This window comes from Haemaphysalis longicornis, unplaced genomic scaffold, assembly GCF_048455015.1.
Source record: "Haemaphysalis longicornis isolate Haplotype H1 unplaced genomic scaffold, Haemaphysalis longicornis Haplotype H1 scaffold_6, whole genome shotgun sequence".
In the NCBI taxonomy this organism is placed as follows: domain Eukaryota; kingdom Metazoa; phylum Arthropoda; class Arachnida; order Ixodida; family Ixodidae; genus Haemaphysalis; species Haemaphysalis longicornis.
This window is the reverse complement of record NW_027526407.1, coordinates 75252166-75280106: the sequence shown is the minus strand read 5'-3', so window position 1 is coordinate 75280106 and position 27941 is coordinate 75252166. Positions and strand designations below refer to the sequence as shown.

The 27941-nt window shown below is 49.7% G+C and overlaps 1 protein-coding gene across 1 annotated transcript; it reads left to right on the top strand.

Annotated features, from left to right (window-relative positions):
• The first annotated feature begins 3003 nt into the window (after positions 1-3003).
• On the top strand, positions 3004-27654 carry LOC144141686 (uncharacterized). The gene is made up of 4 exons (XM_077673209.1): positions 3004-3215; positions 11404-11950; positions 17733-18271; positions 27037-27654. The coding sequence occupies exons 1-4, from the start codon at positions 3028-3030 to the stop codon at positions 27389-27391; spliced, it is 1629 nt and encodes a 542-aa protein (XP_077529335.1). The 5' UTR covers positions 3004-3027; the 3' UTR covers positions 27392-27654.
• The last annotated feature ends 287 nt before the right edge of the window (positions 27655-27941 follow it).

Below are 27941 nucleotides of genomic sequence, written 5' to 3'. Positions count from 1 at the left end.
TAAAGAATTCTTCACCAAAACGTTACTCTCCTGTTCATCTACACTAGAAAAGCAATGAATATCAAAAGTAAAGCCAAATCAAGCCCACACTGTTAGCGAGACCAGCACTATCAAGGCGCGTCACGCAGCAAGCGCGCGCCCCGCGTCCAGCGGATGCAAGAAAATGGCCGTCGCGCTAGCAGACGACGCGGTTGTCCTCACCCTCAGCGGAGCGGGCGCGCATCGAGGCACCCTAGCCGCGGAGCCACCCGCACGCTGCGCGCGGCGCGGCAGGCGGCGGAAACATGGCGGCGGCTTCGGCCGCGAAGTGGCGTCGGGAGCTCGAGCGACCGCTTCTGAGCGCTCTCTAAAATGCCGCTCAAGACAGCACGAAGTTGCTTGTGCGGTAAAGGAGCTTATAATGTGGGCGAAAACTGTACTATAAAACACCATCCTCGCCGCTAGTGAAAGCCCGCATTCAATATCTGCTGGGGTGGTAAGCCTAAACATCCCCGGCGGAGCCAGCCGGCTCTCTCGGGCGCTTCGAAGCCGCCGCCATGAGGCGCGCGCCTCCCCATTGGCGCAAGTCGCCAGGCTCCTCCCACTGCGTCGCGCGTCAAAATCTAGCCAAGGCAGATGCTGCCGCGGGCGCGGAATCGTCAACGCGGGCGTCGAAAAAACGCACGCGCAACGCCGACGCGCGCGAATCGCGTGAAAAAACGCTCCATGCGGTTCGGCCTTACCCTTTCGCGGCAAGGTTCCTCTGCCGCGCAAGAATGGGTCTTGCACCCTTTTTTGCGGCAGGGCGCTTTGCGCCAAACTCAGCGAGCCAATCACCGCGCGGGTCACGTGAGCTGCGAGGTCAGTGCTCTCCTCGGGGAGCTTGGCCGGCGCGGAGAGCCGGCGAGTGCGCAGACCCGTTCTTCCCTGGCCGCAGGGAAGAACCCCCTGTCGGAGAGGGCGAAGACCGGTTTCACCGCCGCCGCCGCCGCTTTTGCGCGCGCGCGCTCCCAGTAGTGTGGCCTACTACTAGTGTCACTTAGCGTCACTAAATAAGCTACGCCTTTATTTAGTGACGCTAGTGTCACTAAATAAGGTTGGCCTTCAAAAAACGGGCGCGTTTCTGAGCGCGCGGCGCTGCGCGAGATCACTGCCGCAAGTGAGGACGTACAGTTTCACAAGCCATACACAAGCCATACAGCTCCATACTAACATATACTAGAGTGAAATATGTCGCTGCAGACCCGCCGCGGTGGCTCAGTGGCTAAGGCGTTGCGCTGCTGAGCACGAGGTCGCGGGTTCGATTCCCGGCCGCGGCGGCCGCTTTTCGGATGGAGGCGAAAAGCAAAAACGCCCGTGTGCACGAAATTTCGAGGCACGTTAAAGATCCCCAGGTGGTCAAAATTATTTCCGGAGCCCTTCACTACGGCGCGCCTCATCGCCTGCGTTGTGTCGGCGCGTTAAACCCTACAATCAATCAATCAAATATGTCACTGCAGTCGCGTTCCGTCGTGGGCGCCGCCATAACGGCGAGCGACGTCCTTCGCTTACTTGGCCAGCCTACCCACATGGCTTCTTTTTGCTCTTGAAGCTAAAATGAACAGCGAATGTAACATATTTTAGTTCTTGTTTGTACTGCATAAAGCTTTTGAGTAATCCTTGACAAATAAGTATTGTTAAAGCTTTATTTTTATTCACCATGTTTCAATAGTCTTTACAATAAAAGCGTCGCCTTTTCATAGCCACAGACAACTTTTCAGCCTATTCATGAGCCATGCCAAGGACGAGTGCAACGTGCCTCCCCAAAGCGCGGCTCGCGTAGACAGTGGCGCCAGATTTCACTATATGCAGCCACCGGAGCTTAATTGTCGACGTGGGCGTGAAAATAACGCGCGCACCGCGCCAGTGTGCATGAATGGAGTGCAGAAACGCGCCATGGGGTTCGCGCTTTATAAAGAGGGGAATGGGGCGCGACGCAGCAGCCGATGCGCGGGGAACAGGGATGGGACTGGTAAGAACGCGACACAGCCGCTCCCGCCTCCGGTCACGTGGACACCGCCGGACGGCAAGAGGCAGCCGCTTTATTGCACTTCGCAGCGCCCCCGGTCCGTCGTGTTCTGTTTCATGAATGTGCACAACGCAATGAAACCTAAGCAGCCTCGCTGAGTAATCCGCCACCGTATGAATGAATGGTTCCGCCCACCAATTTCCACGTACACGATTTAGAAACCATTGCTCCGGGAGGATGATATCGCGTAATATGCTGAAAAGAGTGTTGTACTTGGGGTTCAAACTGATATGGTATGTTCCTATTTTTTATCAGGACTTCGATTACCCATGCCAGTTGATGTAGGCGAGTGTGATTTGACGCGTCTCGTGTATACCGCAGCAGGGTTTGTAGTTGGGCAAGTTGGTACATAACTTTAACAAAACAGCGCGAAGCACGGGACAAAGGGAAGATGAAGACAAAACAAGCTCCATCTTCCCTTTGTCCCGTGCTTCGCGCTGTTTTGTTAAAGTCGTGTATACCACGCGCTTCCAGTAATGTGCACACGCACGCCCACACGCACGCACATACACGCACGCACTCTCTCTCTCCCTCTCTCTCTCCGTTTTACCACGGAGGGAGGCTATCACCTACCGTCACTAAATAAGCTGCGCTTAAGAGTACCGCTACTTCGTGCACCCGGAAGCGTCTGGGGGCCATTTTGTTCCTGTCTTGCAGTGTTCCCATCTCTGGCAACGAAACCGCCGCCGGTTGTGACGGGCAGGGTGCGACCGGCCGCTCTAGCGTTCACGCAACAAAGAGAGAGAGAGGGGGGGGGAGGCGCGCAGAAACAAAATGGCTGCGCGCATATGTAAACAAATATCACGTGATGCCGACCGACCAATAAAAATCCTGGCGGCATATATTGGAGAGAAAAGAGTGCCGACACTCTAAAAGCCTTTATTTAGTGACGGTATACTCTCACCTATGTGCTTTGGAAACGAAGTGAGGACTGCCCGGTCTCTTTGCAGAACCCTTCGACGCGGACCATCGCGGCCCAGATGGTTGACTCCTTGTTCGGTTACATGGAGGCGTTCCTGATGGTGCGTGCAAGCTTCGAGGACACGATTCGCAACTTGACTTTTGCAGCAGTGCGGATAGGCATTTGCACCCTGTTCTGCGTCACTGCTGACGAAGGGAAGACCTCCGGCAGCGATCGCGGGGAAAAACGCCTGCGCATCCAAGCAAGGTACGCTGCGATATATATATATATATATATATATATATATATATATATATATATATATATATATATATATATATATATCAAGGTTGAGGTCGTCATTGCCAGTGCTATTCGGCTTTTTTCAAAATATTTAATAGGGCCGAATGACGTGTGTTTGTCACGTTTCTTTGTTACATTGATAAATAAGCGAAAATATAAGTCGAGAAAAAATCCGCCGTTTTTTCCGGGAGCGGGACTCGAACCCACATCTCCGCATAACCGGTGCGGTACGTTCGTCATTACGCTATCCCGCAGCGGCTTCTCTCTCGACTTTACCGCGGGGGGTTTATATTTACAAGTGCTCTGAGGCCGGTATATATATATATATATATATATATATATATATATATATATATATATATATATATATATATATATATATATATATATATATATATATATATATATATATATATATAACACAGAAATAAGGGTTGGCAGTCGAGAAAACCTCGGAAAGCAAAGGGGAGGATGTGGTAGATCATTGAAACAGATTAAGAATTTGGAAAGAAAGAAAGAAAGTGAAGAAAAAATGCCCGCCAGGTGGGATCCGAACCCACGACCTCCAGAATACCGGTCTGGTGCGATAACCACTACGCTACCGGCGGGGCGATTTTCCCATTCACTTTCTGGGGTATTTATGTTAGGTATGTTTGTTTCCTGTGCTTGGGGGTGGTAGCCAGCGCCATTCGGACTAATCGGGGTGAAGGGGACCTTCTTTTTAACCCCCGGGTCGTGACTCGAGTGTCTACGACATGTCCAGAGTGGTCGACCAGCTTTGAACCCTCTTAAGCTCCCTTTGGCAACAAGACTGCCAGAACAGAGGCCCTCGCTATGCATGTAGCGAATCAGAATAGGAAATGAGGGGCTCGTTGAAAATAACACAGAAATAAGGGTTGGCAGTCGAGAAAACCTCGGAAAGCAAAGGGGAGGATGTGGTAGATCATTGAAACAGATTAAGAATTTGGAAAGAAAGAAAGAAAGTGAAGAAAAAATGCCCGCCAGGTGGGATCCGAACCCACGACCTCCAGAATACCGGTCTGGTGCGATAACCACTACGCTACCGGCGGGGCGATTTTCCCATTCACTTTCTGGGGTATTTATGTTAGGTATGTTTGTTTCCTGTGCTTGGGGGTGGTAGCCAGCGCCATTCGGACTAATCGGGGTGAAGGGGACCTTCTTTTTAACCCCCGGGTCGTGACTCGAGTGTCTACGACATGTCCAGAGTGGTCGACCAGCTTTGAACCCTCTTAAGCTCCCTTTGGCAACAAGACTGCCAGAACAGAGGCCCTCGCTATGCATGTAGCGAATCAGAATAGGAAATGAGGGGCTCGTTGAAAATAACACAGAAATAAGGGTTGGCAGTCGAGAAAACCTCGGAAAGCAAAGGGGAGGATGTGGTAGATCATTGAAACAGATTAAGAATTTGGAAAGAAAGAAAGAAAGTGAAGAAAAAATGCCCGCCAGGTGGGATCCGAACCCACGACCTCCAGAATACCGGTCTGGTGCGATAACCACTACGCTACCGGCGGGGCGATTTTCCCATTCACTTTCTGGGGTATTTATGTTAGGTATGTTTGTTTCCTGTGCTTGGGGGTGGTAGCCAGCGCCATTCGGACTAATCGGGGTGAAGGGGACCTTCTTTTTAACCCCCGGGTCGTGACTCGAGTGTCTACGACATGTCCGGAGTGGTCGACCAGCTTTGAACCCTCTTAAGCTCCCTTTGGCAACAAGACTGCCAGAACAGAGGCCCTCGCTATGCATGTAGCGAATCAGAATAGGAAATGAGGGGCTCGTTGAAAATAACACAGAAATAAGGGTTGGCAGTCGAGAAAACCTCGGAAAGCAAAGGGGAGGATGTGGTAGATCATTGAAACAGATTAAGAATTTGGAAAGAAAGAAAGAAAGTGAAGAAAAAATGCCCGCCAGGTGGGATCCGAACCCACGACCTCGCTACATGCATAGCGAGGGCCTCTGTTCTGGCAGTCTTGTTGCCAAAGGGAGCTTAAGAGGGTTCAAAGCTGGTCGACCACTCTGGACATGTCGTAGACACTCGAGTCACGACCCGGGGGTTAAAAAGAAGGTCCCCTTCACCCCGATTAGTCCGAATGGCGCTGGCTACCACCCCCAAGCACAGGAAACAAACATACCTAACATAAATACCCCAGAAAGTGAATGGGAAAATCGCCCCGCCGGTAGCGTAGTGGTTATCGCACCAGACCGGTATTCTGGAGGTCGTGGGTTCGGATCCCACCTGGCGGGCATTTTTTCTTCACTTTCTTTCTTTCTTTCCAAATTCTTAATCTGTTTCAATGATCTACCACATCCTCCCCTTTGCTTTCCGAGGTTTTCTCGACTGCCAACCCTTATTTCTGTGTTATTTTCAACGAGCCCCTCATTTCCTATTCTGATTCGCTACATGCATAGCGAGGGCCTCTGTTCTGGCAGTCTTGTTGCCAAAGGGAGCTTAAGAGGGTTCAAAGCTGGTCGACCACTCTGGACATGTCGTAGACACTCGAGTCACGACCCGGGGGTTAAAAAGAAGGTCCCCTTCACCCCGATTAGTCCGAATGGCGCTGGCTACCACCCCCAAGCACAGGAAACAAACATACCTAACATAAATACCCCAGAAAGTGAATGGGAAAATCGCCCCGCCGGTAGCGTAGTGGTTATCGCACCAGACCGGTATTCTGGAGGTCGTGGGTTCGGATCCCACCTGGCGGGCATTTTTTCTTCACTTTCTTTCTTTCTTTCCAAATTCTTAATCTGTTTCAATGATCTACCACATCCTCCCCTTTGCTTTCCGAGGTTTTCTCGACTGCCAACCCTTATTTCTGTGTTATTTTCAACGAGCCCCTCATTTCCTATTCTGATTCGCTACATGCATAGCGAGGGCCTCTGTTCTGGCAGTCTTGTTGCCAAAGGGAGCTTAAGAGGGTTCAAAGCTGGTCGACCACTCTGGACATGTCGTAGACACTCGAGTCACGACCCGGGGGTTAAAAAGAAGGTCCCCTTCACCCCGATTAGTCCGAATGGCGCTGGCTACCACCCCCAAGCACAGGAAACAAACATACCTAACATAAATACCCCAGAAAGTGAATGGGAAAATCGCCCCGCCGGTAGCGTAGTGGTTATCGCACCAGACCGGTATTCTGGAGGTCGTGGGTTCGGATCCCACCTGGCGGGCATTTTTTCTTCACTTTCTTTCTTTCTTTCCAAATTCTTAATCTGTTTCAATGATCTACCACATCCTCCCCTTTGCTTTCCGAGGTTTTCTCGACTGCCAACCCTTATTTCTGTGTTATTTTCAACGAGCCCCTCATTTCCTATTCTGATTCGCTACATGCATAGCGAGGGCCTCTGTTCTGGCAGTCTTGTTGCCAAAGGGAGCTTAAGAGGGTTCAAAGCTGGTCGACCACTCTGGACATGTCGTAGACACTCGAGTCACGACCCGGGGGTTAAAAAGAAGGTCCCCTTCACCCCGATTAGTCCGAATGGCGCTGGCTACCACCCCCAAGCACAGGAAACAAACATACCTAACATAAATACCCCAGAAAGTGAATGGGAAAATCGCCCCGCCGGTAGCGTAGTGGTTATCGCACCAGACCGGTATTCTGGAGGTCGTGGGTTCGGATCCCACCTGGCGGGCATTTTTTCTTCACTTTCTTTCTTTCTTTCCAAATTCTTAATCTGTTTCAATGATCTACCACATCCTCCCCTTTGCTTTCCGAGGTTTTCTCGACTGCCAACCCTTATTTCTGTGTTATTTTCAACGAGCCCCTCATTTCCTATTCTGATTCGCTACATGCATAGCGAGGGCCTCTGTTCTGGCAGTCTTGTTGCCAAAGGGAGCTTAAGAGGGTTCAAAGCTGGTCGACCACTCTGGACATGTCGTAGACACTCGAGTCACGACCCGGGGGTTAAAAAGAAGGTCCCCTTCACCCCGATTAGTCCGAATGGCGCTGGCTACCACCCCCAAGCACAGGAAACAAACATACCTAACATAAATACCCCAGAAAGTGAATGGGAAAATCGCCCCGCCGGTAGCGTAGTGGTTATCGCACCAGACCGGTATTCTGGAGGTCGTGGGTTCGGATCCCACCTGGCGGGCATTTTTTCTTCACTTTCTTTCTTTCTTTCCAAATTCTTAATCTGTTTCAATGATCTACCACATCCTCCCCTTTGCTTTCCGAGGTTTTCTCGACTGCCAACCCTTATTTCTGTGTTATTTTCAACGAGCCCCTCATTTCCTATTCTGATTCGCTATATATATATATATATATATATGTGTGTGTGTGTGTGTGTGTGTGTGTGTATGTACAGAAAGAAATGCCGGCAGTCTACAACGCCAAAGAAGGCATAGGGGAATGGTTAGACTATTTTTTACCGTTAGTGACGTTACATTATTATTTTTTTTATTAATTACGTGAGAAAGAAAAAAAACACGCGCCCAGAGTGGGGACCGATCCTACGCCTTTCGATCCCCATTCTGGGCGCGTGTTTTTCTTTCTTTCTTTCTCACGTAATTAATAAAAAATAATAATGTAACGTCACTAACGGTAAAAAATAGTCTAACCATTCCCCTATGCCTTCTTTGGCGTTGTAGACTGCCGGCATTTCTTTCTGTATTTCTTAACGAGCCCCTCATTTCCAAATATATATATATATATATATATATATATATATATATATATATATATATATATATATATATATATATATATATATATACAGTTAAGAAGACCTTGGAAAGCAAAGGGGAGGATGTGGTAGGTCATTGAAACAGATGAAGAATTTGGAAAGAAAGAAAGTGGAGAAAAAATGCCTGCCAGGTGGGATCCGAACCCACGACCTCCAGAATACCGGTCTGGTGCGATGACCACTACGCTACCGGCGGGGATATTTTCCCCTCCACTTTCTGTGGTATTTATGCTAAGGTATTTTTGTTTCCTGCGTCTGGAGGTGGTAGTCAGCGCCACTCGGACTACTCGGGGGAAAGGGGACCTTCTTTTTAACCCCCGGTCCGTGACTCGAGTGTCTACGACATGTCGAGAGTGGTCGACCAGCGTTGAACCCTCTTAACCTCCCTATGGCAACCAAGACTGCCAGAACACGAGGGGCTGGCAGTCTTGGTGCCATAGACAGAATAAGACAGAAATAAGGGTTGGCAGTCAAGAAAACCTCGGAAAGCAAATGGGAAGGTGTGGTAGGTCATTGAAACAGATAAAGAATTTGGAAAGAAAGAAAGGGGAGAAAGGGGAGAAAAATGCCCGCCAGGTGGGATCCGAACCCGCGAGGTCGGTATTCTGGAGGTCGTGGCTTCGGATCCCACCTGGCGGGCACTTTTTCTCCACTTCATTTCTTTCTTTCCCAATTCTTTATCTGTTTCAATGACCTACCACACCCTCCCATTTGCTTTCCGAGGTTTTCTTGACTTCCAACCCTTATTTCTGTCTTATTTGAACGAGCCCCTCATTTCCTATTCTGATTCGCTACATGCATAGCCAGAGCCTCCGTTCTGGCAGTCTTGGTGCCATAGGGAGCTTAAGAGGGTTCAACGCTGGTCGACCACTCTCGACATGTCGTAGACAGTCGATCCATGGCCCGTGGGTTAAAAAGAAGGTCCCCTTCACCCCGAGTAGTCCGAGGGGCGCTGGCTACCACCCCCAAGCGCAGAAAACAAAAATACCAACATAAATACCCCAGAAAGTGGAGGGGAAATAGCCCCGCCGGTAGCGTAGTGGTCATCACCAGACCGGTATTCTGTGGGTCGTGGGTTCGGATCCCACCTGGCGGGCATTTTAAAGACGATAGTCTTTCTTGGGCTACTTAAACCCAGAAATTTTGGTCTGTCTGTATGTCTGTCTGTCTGTCTGTATATCTGTCTGTCTGTCTCTCTCTCTGTCTGTCTGTCTGTGACTCGATTCAGCCACCCGGCCAAAGTAAAACAATGCCTGCGCAATTGTCTTAGACAGTCATAGCTAAATCTACCCGCCTAAGTCTGGTGTAATGTTCATACCTGTCAACATTGTTGAAGAAGAACAAGACATTAAGCAAATATAAGACAACAAATTAATGTAGAAGTGATGTTTGCAGTGTTCCTTTATAAAAAATCATACATGCTTGACTTTGGCGAAATTAAATACTTCATCAACTCCAGAAAAAAAATTCACTTCGCCGTCGCCTGCTGTCGCCCGCGCCACTATAGCTTCTGCGGCATTTTAAGGAATCAACCGGCAACAGTTACGAAAGGTTCCAGTAGATAGGTTCCACGTTCTGCTTGCAAGGAAAACAGGTGAAGCAGGTGAAGGAGTCACGGCTTAATGGCTGCTTTCGCATCTAACGCTTATGTTGTCTTTGGGACTACATGAAAGACAAAACACAAGTTTGGTTCACTCGAAAGATTGCCTCGTTAGAATCACCCCACTTTTAACGGAAACTTCGGTCAAATAAGCTACATAATTAGGAAAAAAAGGAATGGCCATGCGACTCTCAAGCTCATTTCCCGCACTAGAACATATGACGTCATATGCACAGCCGCGCGATTGACTGAGGCCAGGGAAAAGCAAACGCAAGTTAGCCAGGGCTTATAAGCTCGCAGAACGAGCTATTTTCACCTAAGTGTAATGCATGTTCTCTAAAATCAACAGGAATACCGCAAAAAGCTAACAAGAATGCCTGTCGTACGACCAAAAATTTTGTTGTGACAACAGAAGCCCTGTTGTTACGACAAAGCCATCTGTTGTTACGACACAAATTTCTGCCGTAACGACAAAGTCAATTCCCATCCCCTTAAACGTTAAACCTTTTTCTAGAATGATAAAAATAGCGCAAGGGACAGGACACGAGAAAAAACTGACAAGGACGGTGAAGATGCGTGATTTAAACAACGTTGAGTTGTTTTAATCATGTTTTAATAGAGGCCAGCGATAACCATGTTATCAGTGCTGGCGTCTATTGCGTCACTGCTTCCGCTATTGCGTTGATACTGTTATCGTGTAGCGCCACATTTGATAGATTTTCAATATATCTTATTTTCTCAGTGCAAAAAAAAATTAATTTTCATTCTTGCAACTTGTTTTTAAATGAATTTCCGTGTGGAATGATTTTTCAATGTGTTATTGTGCTTGGCATATATAGTTGCCGATTTTTTTTTAATAATGAGCCTTGCTGAGGGCGTCGCAAAATACGATTTGTAAGGAGGAGCGTTCGACGCTTCTATTTTCCTGACGAAAGGCCCACCAGTTCTAAACGCAGAGACCGTTGTACACGCAGAGCAAATGGGGATTCCCTGGAGGCGATTCCCCCCTCGCCCCCATCCCCCCGCCCATCAGCCAAACCCTCGGCCACGGTCCGAGAAGGCCAGCGTTATCTCGCGTTATCTCGCCAGGCGCATCCCCCTTCCCCCCGAGAGTCGCTTTCCGGGCACAACGGGTGCGATACTCGGAGGTCAGCTAGCGGTATCCTGTGTAAGGCAAAACCCAGCAGGGCACCACCAGGCCAGGAAACAGCAGCAGCAGCAGCAGCAGCCCCCTCAAAACATGTTCGAAGAGCCAAGAAAAACTCTAAAACATCTTTCGTTTTAGGGGAGAACCGAGGCTTGTCCGACGTCCGGCGTCCGTGCTCACGGCACAGCACCATGTAAATACAAACATCTGTGAACAAAAGGTTCACAAAAGGTTAACAAAGACAAAATGGAAGGTTCACAAAAGGTTCGAGAGAGGGAGGGAGGGAGGGAGGGAGTGCTTCTGGAGAGCCGTGCTGCGCATGCGCGAGGAGCATCGGATTAGATTGGATTGGATTAAATTGGATTGGATTGGATTGGATTGGAAACCGTTTTAGCAGCAGTAAGCACACTCACGGGTGATTTACGGTAAGAACGATCCCCAGTGCTTCGCCCACTCGTCATGATTCACTTCGTGGAGATGCGTGATTTTTTTCTTTTTAACTAACCTAAGGCTAGTTCTTTGAACTTAACAAGTTTGCATTTTATTTTGTCTTCTTAAAGACTCATTCAAAATTTACCCTTTCCAGCAGCGGTTATGTTTCACTGCTGTAAGGGAAGGAGGGCGACAGGGCAACGATTCATTTACGCCAAACGTTGGTTCAGGCGAAGTTCGTTAAAGCGCAGTAAACTCAAACTCCACCACAGCCCGCCGTCCTCTTACGCCTTCGGGCTCCCGAATGAAGACAGGATCTTCGTCACCGTGGACAACCAGCTTCGCTACTTGTGGAGGGACAAGGCCTCGGACTTCACGCTGGGTGACATCGTGCGGCTCGCGCTGAACCTCTCACGGATTCCCGCGAGCAACGACACCGAGAACGTGGCGCGGTTGGAGGAACACCGGTTGGCGTCAGGCCGCTTCAAGGTCGGCGAGCTGGTGGTGAACAGCGTGCCCTCGGGAGTGAATCTGCACACCAACGTACGCGCCATCGTCGTCGGCGGCCGGGCCATCTCGCGAGCCTACGAGACCTTGGCGAGCGCAGACGAGGAGACCGCGAACATGTACATGCTCGTGCTCTTCTTCACCAAGTACCAGACGCTGGTGATAGGCGCGGGAAAGAAGTTCCAGGAGGCGCTAAGCTGCACGCTGGCCGCCTCCAAGCTCTTCCCCATCACCTACGGCAGGGCCGAGGCGCTGCTCTTCTACGACAGGAATGCGGCGGCAGAACTGCGTAGGAGCTTCGACGCAGCTAAGGTGGGTCTCGTCGCTTCCTCTTGCGCTGCTGGACGCTCGAGAGAGAGAGAGAGAGAGAGAGAGAGAGAGAGAGAGAGAGAGAGAGAGAGAGAGAGAGAGAGAGAGAGAGAAACTTTATTTCGGGTCAGATTAAGACCTTTCGTACTGTTCCACAAGGAGAACTCGAAAAGCGCCTCCCCGAATAGGTGACCGGTAAAAATTAGCAGTGGCTCACCTCGGCTATGCCAGGATATACGTAGCGTGAGCTAAGGTTCAGCAATCCAATCCAATCCAGTCCAGTCCAGTCCAGTCCAGTCCAGTCCAATCCAATCCAATCCAATCCAATCCAATCCAATCCAATCCAATCCAATCCAATCTAATCCAATCCAATCCAATCCAATCCAATCCAGTCCAGTCCAGTCACTGATCCTCGCGCATGCGCAGCACGGCTGTCCAGGAGCCACGCGGAAACGGCTATCAAGCGGCTCCGGCGCAGCGTCAGACTTGGCTACTGCGCAACGGAGGCGCACAGCTGGGCAACGGAAACGCACAGTGCGTCTGCCGCGGCTATGACGTCACTCCTCTGGAATGCGCAGACCGGCGAATGTGCAGACCCAATTCGCTACACACCCGTACTCCAAATGGATTGGATTTCCAATCCAATACAATCCAATTTATTCCAATCCAATCCAATGCTCCTCGCGCTTGCGCAGTACGGCCCTTCAGGGTCCACGCGAAACTGCTCAACCTCGGCCAGTGTAGCTTACGCTACAAAAAGCGGAAAAGCTCATGGGTACGTCGTTTTCTCCCGTCGCTCTCGGTTCGAGAGCTCTCCTTGCGCCCCGTACGCTGGCGGATTTCGCGTGCGTGTCATAACTGTTCAAAGCTCGAATGGTTAGTCATAACCATTCGTACAGTCATAACCGCTCATATAGTCATATTAACACAAAGAAAACTGCAGGTACATTTGAGGCAAAATACACGTAGTTACCCGGCGGACCCCGCGTTTATTTAGTTAGGAACGCTCGTTGGGTTGGATTTTAAGATAGTAAGCGAGAAAGTTAGGCCTTCAGAAACGGCGCGTTCCAAACTGCGCTGTAAGGCGCCGGCACGTGCGGGATGAAAAGCAAGCACAAAAAGAACAGAAATCCCGCTCGGGCTGTTTCAGCCAGGGGGCGCGTCAGCACTGTGAAGGCGGGAAGTTTGAATTGCATTGGACTAACATCCGTTCCATTCATCAACAGAGGACTGAGGCAGGGCGGCGAAGGGCGTGATGGGTGGCAGCAGTGAGCAGATAACGGCGTCACAGCCCATTATGCCGAATACCTGCTCTGCACTTCCGATAGCTTTCACGTTAAGTGGAACTGCTTAAATTTTTTAACACGAAAGTGTTTTACTCCTGGATACACAAAGATTTCCCTGACGTCATATCCGTCACGGATGTGACGCCAGTACAACGATCGAAGCAAGCGTCCTGTAAAGGGTACACCCCTGCACACAGTCTTGCGTGGAAGCAACCTTTAGTGCTAAAGAGTATGTTATACTTACGGTTGTTCGTTTAACACGAAAGTGTTTTATGCCGCGATAAACCAACATTCCACTGACGTCATATCCATCACGAAAATGACGCCAGTACACCTTTGCCGAAGCGACCCGCCAGCAGGACGTCACTCGCCAAGCACACCCACAAGACAGCCGCCGACCCGCAAATCATGCTGAGTTGCAGATTTCGCGGCACATTTCACTTTCGTGTCTTACCGATTCCTATGCCAGATGAATCAACCACAGTTTTGTTTATTTCTTGCTTCCTCTTCTTGCCCGCACGGGGCAGTCTGCTTCTTTCTTTTAAATAAATTCATTCATTCATTCTTGAGGTTTCAAATAGCTGTTTTTTTTTTGTTTTTTGTTACCTGTACTTGTGTAATGTTAAACGAACTTTAGGAAGTCCTTTAATTATGGTTTCTGGAAACACATGCAAATATTGGGATTGCTGATAAGCCATGTCAACAAGCTAATCGACGCTTTTTCGTGCTCTCCGATGTACACGTGACGGAACGTTCGCTGAAGCGCGGCTCACCTAGACACCAGCGCAAGATTTTCCTGCAGTATTTACTAATGAGTGCCGTCTGACGGCACCCTTGCTCGGCGCTGCCGCGACGGCGATAGTGCCGTCGGACGACGTTCAAATTTCTAGGAGTGGGCTGCTGACACAGGACAGAGCGTTTGCCGTTTTAGTGTAGAGGCCCCGTCTTAGCTACCTGTTACCAGAGTCCTTCAATGCTTTACTGGTCACGAAACTTCGGCGCTCGCTTCATATAGGGACCGCGCGCGCCACTACAGGCGCCACCGCCGCACGAAGGTCATCCAGCCGCCGCGCGTGCGGCGTATTGGCCAGCTCTTGGCGTGCAAACGCTCGCTGCTTTTGGTGTCTGCGCGCTGATTAAGTGTTTTTTTTTTCGTAGTAGTTAGCGATGAATAGTCCAGTTATTGTGTTTATCCTGTCTTCAATGGGGTTTTATTTTTCGAAGTAAGTTGCCGTAAACTTCGGCCGCGAACGGCAACGGCTTCTGTGTGCTCTGGCACAAGCGCTGCGCCGTCGTGTTTATGGATTTTAAATCTATATTGCTTCTTTTCTTAAAGCAAAGTTGTAAATACCACACATACGGTAGCTGTGTAGTCACGGACTGCTGCGGGCCTATCAATATTACAATAAAAAAAACTGAAAGAAACCAAGTACGCGTCGTTCAGACTACGCTTAATGAATCCGTTGATTGCTCTGGAATGCACAGAACGCTAAAAGAAATATCCCAATAGTATTGACGTTTCGATGAGTGGGTACATACTTGAGAACATCTAAAAACGCTGCAGAAACGCGAAGGATCAAAACACGAAGAGATATATGTTGCACCATGTGTCTTTCTGCTTCCACGCTTTGCAATCCTTGCAAAAACAGGAAGCGAAAAAAGAACAATGAAACTGATTTTATCACACGCAACGAAAAATTTCAATGTCACGAAGGGAGTCAGAAGAGCGTGGTCCAGTGTACAATTTTTTTTTTTTTTGCGCTGCGATGTGCAGCACACGGAGGAAACATAATATTGCCACGTAGCCAAGAACGACGCAAAGCGTTTCTGAACGCAGCGAGCTAGCAATCTCCTGCACTACAAAAGACTAAAATGAAACACAATCGTCGAAGAAGCAGTCCGTAGTGTGACGTGTACAGGTGAACGTCGATAAAGGGAGTTGCACGGCGTTTGCTATGCATGCGTTACTCTTGGAACGTTATTAATTTCAGATTTATGGAAATAGGATCGAGAACATTGTCGAAGAAACAAAAAATCAAGTTAGCGACAAGGTGGCACCCTTTCCATATCAAACAATATTGCCCGACGGGACGTACGACAAAAAGATCAAACGGGCGCTCCGGTTGAAACGCCAGATAAGAAACCGGAATCGGCCACGCGCGGTTACAAAACAAACAAAACGAACCCTAAGGGATAATTCGCGGAAATATGAAAAGTAAAAGCACAAGGACGTCCCAAAGCTTTTTTACACGCGAGCCTGAGCGCAAGGTAATACAAGTTTGCAAACAGGTAATGAAGCACCGCTACAACCTGACTGATATGTCACAAATCCGGCTTTAAGTTAGCCTTGTACAATTCTAGGTCCACGATGCTCTCAAAAGGGTACATTGCTTTGTCCATTCTCACACACAGTGCATTTCCACACACTGTCGCACACTTATAATCGAAGCTGAAATCTCCCGTTGCTTGTCTTGGAATGGCGCCCCTCCATTTCTCACACAGCTGCCCGTCGCTCGGTCAACAGAACAAGGAAACATTTTCTGTGGCATCGTTGTACAAGGAACGACATCCCGGGACGCAACTCCGCATCACAAGAGCGCGATATGCACGTTACATTTTTTTCCCGCACAAAACAAACACAACTCGCCGCGGTTCCGCCGTTCGAGCCAGCGCAACGCCGCCCGAGGAGTAACCTCAGTGAGAGGGTGGCGCCACAGCGCGGCGGCCAAACGCAGCATATGAAGCTCTCCCTTTGAGTTACGGAGCAGTTTCGTGACCAGTAAAGCATTGAAGGACTCTGCTGTTACTAAGGCGGTGATCGAGTCCTGTCCGCGCCTCCTTTATTTGCTTTTAAATGCAGAGCATTTCAGTAACTCACGATGTCACCCGCGTTGACGTCCGTAGTCGTAGTCCGCATCGCTCCCCGTCGGTCTGGCATTGGATTGGATTGGCTTGGATTGACTTGGCTTGGATTGGTTTGGATTTGGATTGGATTAAAGTGGATTGTGTTGGATTGTGTTGCGTCATAGCCGCGCCACGTTGCGTCATAGCCGCGGCGGGGGGTTCACGGCACGTTTCACGTTTCACCATCGACTTCATCGGCAATGTCTACGCTGGAAGAGAAGGCGGCGCGGCGGCGTGCTGCGGATGCTGAGCGCAAGCGCCGCAAGCGAGCCGCCGACGCCGAACTTCGCCAGCGAGAAGCCGCAGCCATTCGTGAACGTCGGGCGGCGATGCGGGAGGGAAACAAGCACAAAAAGAACAGAACTCCTGCTGGCGCAGTTTCAGGCAGGGGGCGCGCCAGCACTGCGAAGGCGGGAAATTTGAAATGCGTCGGGTGGTAGCAGTGGGCGGATAACGGCGCTACAGCCCATTATGGCGAATCAGTGCTCTGCATTTCCGACAGTTTTCACGTAGAGTGGAACGGCTGTAACTTTTTTAACTGCGAAGCTGATTAGCAAATGTGTCAGCATATAAAAATACCAAGAAATTGCCCAGCTCACGAACGTGAGCGCGGGCCTCGCGGCGACCGCCCGGCAGTTAACAAGACCAAGAAAAGGCCTAGCGTTAGTGTGTGCGTGCCTCGCAATGGCCTCCCAGCGTCCCCGGCGCACGTTTGTCAAGCCAAGCATACCCACTTAGGGAGATCGGCAAAGATTGGACAAAAAAAAAAGAAGAAAATTCCAGCGCTCGCCGTAATTGTGGTAACACTTGCTCGGAGCGAGGCACGTCATAACGTAGTCCTTTCATGGTGGTGTCCAATGATTATCACTTAAAAAAAAACGAAAGAAGCTCGCACTTATAGCAACTAAGATGGAGTGAAGGTCGTTGCGGCAGTGAAGAAGAAGCAAATCGGCTGCAATCGTGGACTTCAACCTTCGTGGTGGTCGTGAAGGTTGCGTACAGCTTCACTACCTTCAAGACGCATTAGTGTGAGCTTCCTTCATTTTTTTTACATTTTGAATTTTATTGATAATTTTTATGGCTCAGGTTAGTTTTCAGCGCTTTAACTGATTTTTTCTGTTCCTTAGGTTATATTCGGTTAGTTTACGCTACATTACGCCAATAGAGGGCGAAGAAGTGCCAGACGCGGCATTTTTTCATCAAAACGCCGGTGGACGTCGCTTTAGTGTAGTGCTTATAGCACCGTCGGTCGGCGCTCTGGGGCGGTATTCTCGTAACTGTCCCCTTTGAAAACGTCCCTTTTGCGTCCCTTTTATCGTGACGTACTTGCGGTTAAGAAGTGGACGTTGGCAGCACGGAGGAAGGTTGGCAGTAGGTTTGCCGCGCTTGCGTTACGTCACTTCCGGTTGTTTGCTTTTAGCCAGTCAGGGCTCGCCAAAAGGGACACTTTTGAAAGGGACGCAAAAGGGACAAAACTGGAGAATACCGCCCCTGGACACAGCCGTTAAACCACCCTATGGAGCCACCGCTTAAAAAGTAATTCAAATACGCTCGTTCATCCTAGTACTAGCGCTCTGCATTCGTCTAACCTGCAGGTGACGACTGCGGAGAAGTTGGGCATCAAGGGGACCGTCGAGGCCAGCATCAGCGTCCTGGAGGCGGCTCAGTTCAAGCCCGACCGCGAAGAGCAGTCCAACGTCACGCTGTCCACGTGGTACGCGAACAACACGCTCATTGGCCTGTTCGGCACCATGGAAGCCATGCTTCGGCGAATCGCGGAGGGCAAGTACGGCGGCGAGGACCTGAGCCACGTAGAGGCCCAGCTGAACGGCATGCTCGACTACGACGAGCGTGTGGCCAGCGTACTGGTGGCCACGCAGCACCTCAAGCAACCCGTCTACTGCAGTAGCAACAGCACTACTCATTTGGGGGCCGGTCAGGGAGGCAGCGCCCCGAGCGGCGCGACGGCGAAGCTCCGGGAAGAGCTGACCGTTCGCTGTGACGGAGGCAAGTTCAGGCCCTTCCTGAACTACGGCCTCGCGGTGTCGGCCATTGTGGAGGGAGTGATATCGGCCATCTTCCACAGCGACAAGCTGGACGAGCAGCGCAAACGGATTTTGGAGGACCAAGCCAGGTTCGTGTCGGCTCAAACCCTCGCGCTTTCTTTTACGGTGTAAGCATCAAATGGGTCATGACGACAAGATACCAATTTGGTTCGTTAACCCTTTCGGCCCCGGTGGTGGCAATTGACGCCATCACCTAACAGTTCCTCTAGCGCATGGAAAACGAAACCAAAACTGCTACTTTTCTGGGGAATTGTTCTTCACTGATGCCTATTGCGATAGGCGTCACTTGTTTCATTTTGGTGGAGCTGGACGCTACAAAGGAGAATCATCTCCGGTGAAGACGAAATTACGACATTGAGGCTGAAAAAAAATGGCGGTCTGAGTTTTCTTTCCAAGCTTGTAAATCTGTAAATACGTGCACTCCGAAGCTCATTTTTTGATTGTTGGTTCAGGTAGTCACAAGGTTTAGGAAAATATGAGAAAGTGATGTCTCTGTTCAACGCGAAATTTTTAATTGCTAGATGTCCTAATTGCCTCATTAATAAATCTTAATATTTGCACTTTCAGCTCTATTTTTTATGGGCTAATGGGAACCTAAAATTTAGGAAAACAGACAGGAAACATTGTTTTGCTTGAAATAAAAAATCAGGCCTGAAAGGGTTACAAAGTCTTATTTGTCCGATAACAAGGGTGCCAATTTTATCGCAAACTTTAAACAAATAATGGAGATATAAAAGCAGATGAAGCACTGGTGACTCCCCAGCCCCTACTCGGCGATTTATCTATGACGTCAGGGAATCTTGTTTGTACGAATGGTGGCCGCCGAGCCAAAAAATCCTGACTTCGCGACTGTATGCCGGGCCTCTAGTTCGTTTGATTGCCTCGTTTTAATGTTACGGTGCAGTTAACCCAGTGAGAACAATGTTTTTAGCATTTGCCCATAAAACGTCAGTCCTGCCCATATCACGTCACTGTAGCGCGAAATTTGAAAGCAATTTATTTTTGTATTTTGCGTTCAAAAACGTCTTGTGAGGCTTGAATGAAGCTGAGTGAGTAATCAAAGGCTATGCTCCCTACTATACGTTGGCAGAAGCAGTCACGTGGTAGGGCTGGCAGAGAACTATCGTTTTTTCAACGACATTTGCAGCGACGCAAGCAGTTAAGTGGTCGTTTTGGGGGGCTAAGCAACGATCGGCGGCAGCATTTACTTTAGAGGTGTAGAGATTCCATCTTAGCTCCGTGGTACTAAGGACTCTGATTCGGAGTCGGCTATTGGTAGTCTTTTATAGGGCGAAATCCTTAGAAAGAAACCCTGCCATCCCCACTAACGTGAAACCTGGGGAGGGGCGAAGCATGCAGTGCGTGAGTATATGGTGCGGTTTCGATGCTGAGCAGTCGGCGTCTTAGGCGTTGGTGCTTTGGTGTTTTTTTCCCACGGAGATGAAACCGTAGAGGAATACATCTTTGCTGTAAAAGTGCCGTGTCTTTGAAACACGAAGCGTTCCGGCGCGAGGCGTTGGAAAACCAGTGTCCCAGTGTGTTTTTTCAGTACGCGTTTTTGACCGGGTATGAACACGTTCTATCTCGAGGCTTAGGAAAACAAGTGTCCCGGTGTGTTCTTTTAGTAGGCGTTTTTTGACCACGGGGATGAACACGTTCTAGCGCGAAACGTTGCGAAACGAGTGTCCCGGTGTTTTGGTACCTTCACTACATGAGACGCCGGCAGCCCGAGCCCCTAGGGTGCTTCGCCCCTAAAGTGACCGTAGTCGCAGTCGTGGTCAACACGAATTGTACCAAAATGGCTGCCACTCAAGAAAAAAATAAATTGGGTTCGTGTGGGATTCGAACCCGGTTCTCCACAGCAGAAACCACCTGCTCTAACGACAGCGCCAACCCGGCAGCATGGCATAAAATAACAGAAATTAGCTTGGTGCTAGCGCCGTGACGGGTGCATGTGATGACACGTGCGTAGAGCTAGTGCACGCGGAGGAGAGCTGTGACTGTGAAGAAGCTGCAGCAAGAAGTGCGACCAGCCGGCCTGTCGGAGTCTTGGTCGGAGTAATCCGCCTCAAAATTCAAACTATTGCGAATGCATTGCGGTATTCAGCAGCATCGACATACACTGTGTCTGGACGTATCGGGTACTTTTCTGCAAGCGCTTTGGCTCTCTGCACCCTGCGGCCCCTGTCTGCATGAGGGTGCATGTTTCGAGGGAGGGGGCGGATTTTGATATGTGAGTTTCCAGTGGAATAGGGGACTTGGAGGCTATGACGATTAGCGCTTTGAGCTGGAGGCGTTGAAGCAGATACTACCCGGGAAGTGTTTTGGCTAGTCCATTAAGTTGGCCAATACGGTGCGCTTCTATGAGCTCCTGTACTGTGTTGAAGGTAGCGGTACGTGGCTTCAAGCCTGGCAGTGGAAGTGCCGGGTGGGAGTTGTAAGGCAACATTATGGATTTTCCGCATGGGAAAATTTATTTTTACTAGGTCCGCGTCGGTTGGGAGGAGGTGCGGGAGGGAATAAGTAATACGGCTCATGATAAATACTTAAATCAAACGTAGTCGATCAGCTTCGTTAACGCCGTTATTTCTAGTAGCAACGCGTTTAATTAACACGATGGTTTGATTGTAGCGAGAAGAAAGTTGTTAAGTTGTTTTATAAAGTCTGTAGTAAGCACACTCTGGACCCATGCCTCGCCCTGGACAAGCTTTAGCTGGAGCTGTAAAATTATCACACGCTGGCTCGAAACCATGGCTCTTTGTGCAGCTTTAGTTTCAACATTAACTTTGATGGCTTAAGTTAGTTTTCGGGGTTTTAAGTGATTGCTTTAAAGTAGTGCCAGACGCGGCTTTTTTTTTTCGAAACGCCGGTGGACATCGCTTTAGCGGAGCGGTAGTTGTGCCATCGGGTGGCAGCTATCTAAACATTGCCTTTAAGTGCGGAGCACTTTAGGGGCCCGGCTTGTCGTCAGAGCTCTCCGCGGTCATGGTGTTACGCGGCATCACGCACCCAAAAGAGGCTTCAGAAAATACCCGCTTGTACCTGCAATCTAAACACAGACCTTAAGTGCGGAGCACTTTAGGGGCCCGGCTTGTCGTCGGAGCTCGTCCGCGGTCATGGTGTTACGCGGCATCACGCGCCCAAAAGAGGCTTAAGAAAATACCCGCTTGTACTTGCAATCTAAACACATACTTTAAGTGCGGAGTACTTTAGGGGCCGGCTTGTCGTCAGAGCTCGTCCGCGGTCATGGTGTTACGCGGCATCACGCACCCAAAAGAAGCTTCAGAAAATACCCGCTTGTACCTGCAATCTAAACACAGCCTTTAAGTGCGGAGCACTTTAGGGGCCCGGCTTGTCGTCGGAGCTCGTCCGCGGTCATGGTGTTACGCGGCGTCACGCACCCAAAAGAGGCTTCAAAAATACCCGCTTGTACCTGCAATCTAAACAGAGACTTTAAGTGCGGAGCACTTTAGGGGCCGGCTTGTCGTCAGAGCTCGTCCGCGGTCATGGTGTTACGCGGCATCACGCACCCAAAAGAAGCTTCAGAAAATACCCGCTTGTACCTGCAATCTAAACACAGTCTTTAAGTGCGGAGCACTTTAGGGACCCGGCTTGTCGTCGGAGCTCGTCCGCGGTCATGGTGTTACGCGGCGTCACGCACCCAAAAGAGGCTTCAAAATACCCCCTTGTACATGCAATCTAAACACAGCCTTTAAGTTCGGATCACTTTAGGGGCCCGGCCTGTCGTCGGAGCTCGTCCGCGGTCATGGTGTTACGCAGCGTCAAGCACCCAAAAGAGGCTTCAAAATACCCCCTTGTACATGCAATCTAAACACAGCCTTTAAGTTCGGATCACTTTAGGGGCCCGGCTTGTCGTTGGAGCTCGTCCGCGGTCATGGTGTTACGCGGCGTCACGCACCCAAAAGAGGCTTCAACAGTGGGTAGAGCACCATGTACATTGCGTTCCGCCCGCAGGGTCGAGGGATCGAAACCAGGCGCCGGATAGTATTTTTTTTATATAGTGTAGGGGGAGGGGTGCGGACTACGACTACGGACGTCAACGCGAGTGACATCGTGAGTTACTGAAATGCTCTGCATTTAAAAAATACCCGCTCGTACCTGCAATCTAAACACAGCCTTTAAGTGCGGAGCACTTTAGGGGCCCGGCTTGTCGTCAGAGCTCGTCCGCGGTCATAGCGGCGTCACGCGCCCAAAGAGGCTTCAAAAAATACCCGCTTGTACCTCGATTCAGCCTCCCGGCCAAAAGTTAAAAGGATACTTGAACAAGAGGTTTATATAGGCAGAGGCCTATATAAAGGCCTTTGCCCTGCAGTGGGAGTAGATAAGCTGATGATGATAGGCAGAACTGTTCGAAACTCCTGGAACCTCTGGCACTGCTCAAACATGTGCCCATTGTGTAGGGCAAAAAAGTATATCTTCAGTTGCATTTGAGGCAAACTATATGTAACTAACCGACAATCCCCGCTTAGGAAAAGCTCGTTGAGTTGGTTTTTACGATAGTGAACGAGAAAAAAGTGGCCGCCGAAGAAAAAAACTACACGTTCAAAATAGCGCAGAAAGGCTCCAGCACGTGCGAATGAAAGCAAGCACAAAAAGAGCAGGACTCCCGCTCGTTCTGTTTTAGGCGGAACAAGAAACATAAAGTAAAGATAGGAAAGATAAAGAAAAGAATGCGGGCTGTCCCAGGAGAAAGCGCGCGAGCGCTGCGAAGGCGGGAAATTTGAAATGCATTGGAATAACCTCTGTTCAGTTCATGAAGCGAGGAGTGAGACAAAGAAACTGTGATTGATTCCTCTGTCATAGGAATCGGTAAGACACGAAAGTGAAATGTGCAGCGAAATCTGCAGCTGAGCATGATTTGCGGGTCGGCGGATGTCTTGTGGGTGGGCTTGGCGAGCGACGTCCTGCTTGCGGGTCGCTTCGGCAAAGGTGTACTGGCGTAATTTCCGTGACGGATATGACGTCAGTGAAATCTGGTGTATCCCGGCATAAAGCACTTTCGTGTTAAAGTATAAAATCTGAAAATGAACAACCCTAAGTATAACGTACTCTTTAGTATTAAATGTTTCTTCCCCGCAAGAGGACCCTGTGTGCAGGGGTGCACCCCTCACAGGCCGCTTGCTTCTTGTAATGACGCCACTTCCGTGACGGATATGACGTCAGCGAAATCTTGGTGTATCCCAGCACAAAACACTTTCGTGTTAAAATATAAAACCCGAAAACGAACAACCCTAAGTATAATGTACTCTTTAGTATTAAATGTTTCTTCCCCGCAAGAGGACCCTGTGTGCAGGGGTGCACCCCTCACAGGCCGCTTGCTTCGTTGTAATGACGCCACTTCCGTGACGGATATGACGTCAGCGAAATCTTGGTGAATCCGGGAATAAAACACTTTCGTGTTAATAGGGGAAGAGCGTGAGGGTTGGTAACAAAGAGCGGAGAACGGCGCCGCCCTTGACAGCTTTCACGTTCAGTGGACCTGCTTTAAGTGCAGAGCACTTTAGGGGCTCGCCTTGTCGTCGTAACTAGCTAACAGTCTATGCGACTGCCAGAACCAGGCGGCGCAGCGAGATAACGGACCCAAGTAGAGCCTGGTGTACCGTCGTCGGGGAGTCACGCTCGGGCTTCGAATACCACGCGGTTCAAATAGTCAACCGTTCGAACCTCGCGAACCGCTGGCGCTTGTCATACATCTCCCCGTTGTTTAGCGCGAAGAAAACTGCAGGTACATTTCATGCAAAATCTGTGTATATAACTGGCAGCCGTGGTCACGGTCGACGTCCATCGGCGTTTCGTGTTCTAATTTAGTTAGGAACGCTCGTTGGATTGGCCTTTACGATAGTAAGCGAATAAAAGTGGCCGCGGAATAAAAAAAATTGGCCGCGTATCTGCTCCTTTCGTTGCAAATGTCGTCAAAAGACGATGGTCTTTGTATACATTTGGCAAGGAAATGCCCCCCTTTGCTTTCCCGCTCACCTTTCATGCTGTTCCTGTACCGTCGCGCTTATCCAAAGGTACACACAATAAAGGTTTCCGCGAGGCGATTTGAATTTACTGCGTTCCACTGCTACAGGCCGGGTTCCTCGATGCCAGCGCTGCAGTACGGCGGAGACGCGCGTGAATGGAGGCGGCCGACTACAAGGTTTATAGAACCACGTGGCCGTGCTCCACGTGTGTTCCAAGCAGAACGCGGAACCTAGCTAGTGGAACCTTTCGTTGCTGTTGCCGCGTGATTTTTCATATGCCGCCAGGAGGCGGCGGTTTTCTTCAGTAGATGTAGAATATCATTTTTTATCAAAGAACCAAGCATCTATGAATTTTTTAATAAAGGAACACTGTAAATATCCCTTGTGTACTAATTACCTGTCTTATATTTGCGTAATGTCTTGTTCTTGTTCAACGAAGTTGACAAGTATGAACATATAAACCAGGCTTAGACGTTTGTATTTGGCTGTGAGTATATGAGACTATTGCGCAGTAAGCATTTTACTTTGGCCGGGTGGCTGAATCGAGTTACAGGCAGACAGACGGACAGATAGACAGACATAGAGACAGACCAAAATTTCTGAGTTTAAGTAGCCCAAGAAAAACTATTGTCTTTAAAAACTCCCACCTCCCCTCGCGGGAACCCCTGTGTAGATGCGACGCATAGGGGGTTCACGTTGCAACGTTGGACAGCGGAGGAACGGCTCTGGAACGATGGAGCGGAGCGGCGCAGGCACCGCGTTTTATAGCGCGCATAACGGTGAGGGGACGCGCCGGCGTCAGTGCGTCTGCCGCGGCTATGACGCAACAAAATCCACTTTAATCCAACCCAATTCAATTCCAATCCAATCCAATCCAAGCCAAGCCAAGCCAAGCCAAGCCAATCGAATCCAATCCAATGCCCCTCACGAGAGAGTGTTCGCTATCGGGGAGGAGAGGGGTGAGCGGCGGAGAGCGCAGCTGGCACGGCGAGGAGAATGGGGGAGGGGTGGACGCCGACGACGACGCCGGATGCAGGGACAAGGCGAGTGAATGAGATGCCTTCGCATCTAAAAAATTACGCCCATCTTCCCGCGAAGGAACCCTGGTGTGATGCAACGCATCGGGGGGTTCAATTGGCGTTTCCTTTGGGTTGATTCTCTAAATCAGGTGAAACGTGTTGTGAACGCGTATGATGCATTCCATCACATGCGGGTGTTCTCATACGCAGGAAGATGGGCGTAATTTTACTTTTCATGAAGGGACCGTCGCTTCCATCACGTCTTCATAGGAAGAATCAAGTCAAGCGCGCAGTCGTCAAGCAAAGTGACGCGCAGTCGAACGAGAGCGAGCGCTGACTGAACCGCCGCAGCGCGCTACACGCTTTATATTCACAGCGCCTGAAGGACAGGAGACAGCGGAGGAGAGCCGCACATGCGCGCACTTGCGCGACGGGAGCGGAGCGAAGCGAGCGAAGCGCGCGCACGCAGCTGTTGTTTATGATAATGAGACGGAGTGAGAGTGTTGCGCACAGCTGTCGGAGAGAAGAGCGGAGGAGAGTCGCGCATGCGCAGGTGGCGTGCGGACGCCGCCGGCGCCGACGCAGGAGGGACATGCCTCAGAGAAAGAGGTGCGTCGCATCTAAAAAATGGCGCGTTCGAAATGCCGCACAAAGGCTCCAGCCGCGCAAGAAAAAAAATTACGCGTTCTAAATGACGTAAAATAGCTCCAGCATACGAAATTAAAGCAACCACAAAAAGAGCAGAACTCCCGCTGGCACAATTTCCGGCAGGGGGCGCGCGAGCACCGCGAAGCTTAGCAGATACCGCGAAGGGTATCAGAGAGTTAACTTCAGTTAACTTCAAGGCTGTCGAGGGGACGAAAAGAAGATTAGAATGCTGGTGGACGAAAAGCAGAGAGGGGAATATTGCCTAGGACAGTTACCACCTGTAACAGGGAAAAGAAAGTATTTCGGGCCTAATAAGCTTTAGTGCCTGCCCTAAGCAGCGCTAGTATTAAACCAAGAGTGTAAAACCTGGTTATATTAGTCCTTTTTGGTAAGATGACATGTCATCACCCCGCTTCAAAGGGGAAACCAATATTGATCATCATCATCATCATCATCATCATTGCGGGAAATTTGAAATGCATTGGGTGGCAGCAGTGAGTGGATTACGGCGCTACAGCCCATTATGGCGAATCACTGCTCCGCACTTCCGACATCTTTCACATTGAGTGGAACGGCTTAATTTTAAGTGCAGAGCACTTTAGGCGCTCGCCTTGTCGTCCTAGCTCGCTTGCTCGACCCAAGTATACGGAGCACCAAGGCGGCATCCCGGGGTAACGCTGTTGTTCGCGGAGTACCCCAGAGGCTCCGAAAGCCAAGCGGTTTATATATCGTTCGAAAACTCGTTAAACGCTGGCGCTTGTCATACATCTTCCCGTTGTTTAGCGCAAAGAAAACTGTAGGTACATTTGAGGAAAAACAGACGTAATTAACCGGCAGCGCCCGCGTTCCTTTAATCAAGGACGCCCGTTGGATTGGTTTTTACGATAGTAAACGCAAAATGTGGCAGTTCAACGCCGGCACGTGCGGGGAGAAAAGCACAAAGAGAACAGAACTCCCGCTGGCGCAGTTTCAGGCAGGGGGTGCGCGAGCACTGCGAAGGCGGGAAATTTGAATTGCATGGGTGGTAGCAGTGAGCAGATAACGGCAGTACCAACGTTACTAGAACGTTGGGCAGTACAGCCCATTATGGCGAATCACTGCTCTGCACTTCGACAGCTTTCACATTGAGTGGAACGGCTTTAATTTTTTTTCCTTTTTTTTTTATTTCGTCGCCTGCAGCTGCTTCCAAAGGCAGCTGAACTGGAGCATTCCCGTCCCAGTGTCGAAGCTCACGTTTCTCCGGAGCGGCCGTGCACTCGGCATCGCGCTGGACATGCTGAGGGCGGCCAACATGGCGCTCTTCCGCCGCCTTCCGACTCCAGAGCGGAACGCTGCGCTGCAGCTCTTCTTCCGCCGATACTGCCTGCGGCTGTGCGGGGAGCCGGGAACGAAGAAATACCCGTTCGGAGGCGCGGGTAGATGCTGGCTGGGAGTGATGAACACGAGGGAGTTCTTCGAAGCTTTCGGGTGCGCCGCGCACAGCCCGATGCGACCGCGCGAAAAGTGCGCCGTTCAGCCCGGCTCTCATGAATGACGCTTGTTTTGTTTATTTATATTTATTTATTTATCTATCTATCTATCTATCTATCTATCTATCTATCTATCTATCTATCTATCTATCTATCTATCTATCTATCTATCTATCTATCTATCTATCTATCTATCTATCTATCTATCTATCTATCTATCTATCTATCTATCTATCTGTCTGTCTGTCTGTCTGTCTGTCTGTCTGTCTGTCTGTCTGTCTGCCTGCCTGCCTGCCTGTCTGTCTGTCTGTCTGTCTGTCTGTCTGTCTGTCTGTCTGTCTGTCTGTCTGTCTGTCTGTCGGTCTGTTTGTTTGTTTGTTTGTTTGTTTAAGCATACTGTTGACCCGGAGGCCGTTACAGGGGTAGGGTTACAGCACAAATAGAAGAGACCAAAATGTACATTATACAGAATGTACGCAAACTATACATCAGTACTGTCACATTGAATAAATGCATGAATTTAACACCGCAGTACTATAACAGCAGAACACACTTAAAAGTTATTAGGCAAATGAACACAACCAGTTTGATAGATCTTTTTTTAACAATGCACAT

Excerpts from the sequence above, each read along its gene's own strand:
- LOC144141686 (XM_077673209.1), top strand. The coding sequence starts at position 3,028 with ATGGTTGACTCCTTGTTCGGTTACATGGAGGCGTTCCTGATGGTGCGT. Across the intron at positions 11,951-17,732 it reads GGAGCTTCGACGCAGCTAAG|GTGACGACTGCGGAGAAGTT; the intron begins GTGGGTCTCGTC and ends TCTAACCTGCAG. Across the intron at positions 18,272-27,036 it reads ATTTTGGAGGACCAAGCCAG|CTGCTTCCAAAGGCAGCTGA; the intron begins GTTCGTGTCGGC and ends CGTCGCCTGCAG.